The sequence below is a fragment of the Guyanagaster necrorhizus genome, assembly GCF_019112545.1.
Source record: "Guyanagaster necrorhizus MCA 3950 unplaced genomic scaffold BT62scaffold_13, whole genome shotgun sequence".
NCBI lineage: Eukaryota > Fungi > Basidiomycota > Agaricomycetes > Agaricales > Physalacriaceae > Guyanagaster > Guyanagaster necrorhizus.
Genome location: NW_025064892.1, coordinates 671,965 through 674,757, shown reverse-complemented (window position 1 = coordinate 674,757; position 2,793 = coordinate 671,965). Strand labels below are relative to the sequence as shown.

The 2,793-nt window shown below is 38.0% G+C and overlaps 1 protein-coding gene across 1 annotated transcript; it reads right to left on the bottom strand.

Annotated features, from left to right (window-relative positions):
- Positions 1-239: 239 nt before the first annotated feature.
- On the bottom strand, positions 240-1,985 carry BT62DRAFT_920117 (uncharacterized protein; the record flags this gene model as incomplete). Its single annotated transcript, XM_043184196.1, has 7 exons — positions 240-329; positions 394-542; positions 585-673; positions 1,380-1,443; positions 1,495-1,564; positions 1,627-1,782; positions 1,902-1,985. 7 exons carry the CDS (start codon positions 1,983-1,985, stop codon positions 240-242), a joined length of 702 nt encoding a protein of 233 aa, XP_043039572.1.
- Between the last annotated feature and the right edge of the window lie 808 nt (positions 1,986-2,793).

Sequence of the window (2,793 nt, the reverse complement as noted above, 5' to 3'; positions counted from 1 at the left end):
TCTAGGTGTAGCCATTGGAGTCTGAGATACAGTAGGTTGCTCTTGGCTCTTGTTTTCTGTCAGCTTGTTCTGACATTTGGCAAGTATTTTCTGCTATGCAGTTGTCAAATTCCATTTGACTGCATCAATAGTAGAAAGCTGTTCCTTTGTGAGCTTTCTTTCTTTGTGTAGTCTTCCAAAATAAACTTCACATTTCCCCAGGTCATCAAGACTCTGAGTACAGCAAAGCCTCACAGGCCTTACCATTCTATTGTATTCTTCTGCATCTGTACTATGGAATGCTTTTTCGAAGGTAGAAAATATAGATGATTCATAATCATAATCATTATCTATATCACTACAGGATGAATTATTATCTGAAACTTCTGTGGTTGGATTTCTCTTGAAACTAACATTCTCCAATTTCTCTGAGTGATTTAAATCCTCTTCCTCTGCTTGTGCACAGGCAAGAGGAAGGTTTCTCAGCACTGTAAAACCAGACACTGGAACATGGTTTACAGCCAGAACAGAGGTAGCATCCTGAGCACTCACAGTGCTAGAATCTGCCACATTTTTAGTATCAAAGTCTGTTGGTGACAACTCACCTGATAACTGAGATAAAGGACTGTCTATCTCTAGTGTAGCTGATACAACAGTGGTGTTGTGATGGCTGCACAAAGGGTAATATGACATTCTAAGAAACCAAGAAGTAGAGAGAAAATTAGATATTAGTGTTGAAGTTGGAATGTCCTCAGGTGATCAAGCTATAGGAGATCCAGATATCAACAAAGAGAGATATAGAGAGTTTAGAGAGAAAAGTACAGATGAGAGAGAGAAAAAGATAAAAGCAAAGATTAAGCCAATGGAGCTGTCAAAAATATGAGAGGGTGGCAAAAGTCACTTCTCTCATGAAAGGCTCATGCAGTCACTGACAGGCATAAAGACCTGGTTGATTGCAGAAACCTCCTGCTACAATACATGTACTGGCTTATATATATAGTAGAAATAACAAATATAGGCTAAACCAGGGAGATGAGAGAAAGAGGGAAAAACATCAGATAAAAGTATTGGGCTGTGGAATGACTTGTAACAAGCCCCAACATAGTAACCATCTGGCTCTCTTAAATTGACATCACTAGATGCTACTGTCAGCACAATGACTAAGTATCTATGGGTTATCAGAGAGCAGATTCTTGGAAAAAGCTATGTGGTATGTGGTATGGATTTATGGCATTAATTTCTCTGTGAATGAGGTCAATGGATCCAAAAATCTATGGGGTATGGGAGACTATGGGTTATTGGAGGTATGGATTATTGGAGAGTTGACTGTACATCACCTTTACCCTACTCTCCAGCCAGCTCTGCTTAGGAGTCATACTCTAATGCACTTTTCATCATACCTTTCTAGCTTGCCACTTGAGAGAACAAGTTGAAGGATCTCCAATTTGCTGGGCTCTGAACTGACTACAAGAATCTCTCTTTGATAAAAACTATATAGGTCCCAGTCAGACTTACCAGTGGAAATTTTGATCATCTTCTTCAAAGAGGTGTTTTTAGGACCTGTATACACATCTAAACAATCTTCCTGGGAAAAGGATAATATCTTTCCTCTGTATAACTCTTGTTAATTCTCTGCTAGTGACATACAATGCCCAAGTTATAGAACCATATCTGCTCTCTGACATTACCATCACTTCTATTCACCCTTCTGTCCAGCCTCTCCTTTATCAATAAGCATTTCTGCATCACATGAACTGCTGGAGGACTTCTATGCCAATGAAAGTTGAGGGTTATGAGGATCCTCTGTGGCCAGAGCCAGAATCTCATTCTTCAAAATCATTTCTTGGAGATGGTCATGAGTTCTCATGCTTGTTATTGGACTCTAGAAGTCTGAGGCAGATTTGTTTGGATGTTCAACTTACCCTTTTCTCAAATTGATACTGATGACTTGTAGGATTTTCATTCCTTGTAGAGAATGGCATCAAGGCAATTAAGGCAACTGGCATGATGATTGTCATTGATTGGCAAAGTTTTGGACAGTAGGAGTGGAAAGTTGAATTGACAAAGCACTGTAATAGCTATGACTAAATCCAACCAAGGCAAAAGTAATTATCAAAGTATATCTGCAGCATAAAGGGGTGCAGTTACTGACTGATAACTAGGTATGTGAGTTTTATTCAGGAAGTTGAAGTGAAGCACTGCAGCTATTTGGAGACTGATGGTGAAGACATGATTGTCTATCCATGAGTTTGGATTTTATGATTGTTTCTAGGTTCTTTTCTTTGAGCTATCTTTTTAGAATAGTTTATACCCATGGCTATACAAATTTCTCTTGATGATCATCCCTCTTATATAGTGATAGTCTGTCTAGACAAGAGCAATGGCTTATATGCAAGAAATCCTTACACAACTCATATTCAAGCATGCTCTCTGCATTTGACTTGATTTAGAAAGTCAGAAAATAGCTAAGTCAAATATTATAGTCTTGTTTGATCAGCCAGACTCAGAATTATTATTCTTATCATTCTCTGAGAGGGAGCAAACTCTGAAGCTGAATAAGCAGTTATCACTGTCTGAATGAAGTCTGAGTATTAGACCAGCTGAGTTTTTCTCAGATATTCTTGTTGACCTATCAGGTCAGTTAGCAGTTGTCAGTTGCTATCAAGAGAAGCTCAAGATCTTGATGCTTGAGAATAGATCTTATATAAAAGACATTGATATCTCATGTGTATTTAAGAATTCTTGTTAGTGTTCATTTGCTTACTTGATATTAGAGGATATCTATATATTTCATCTTATCTTACTTTTCAATCA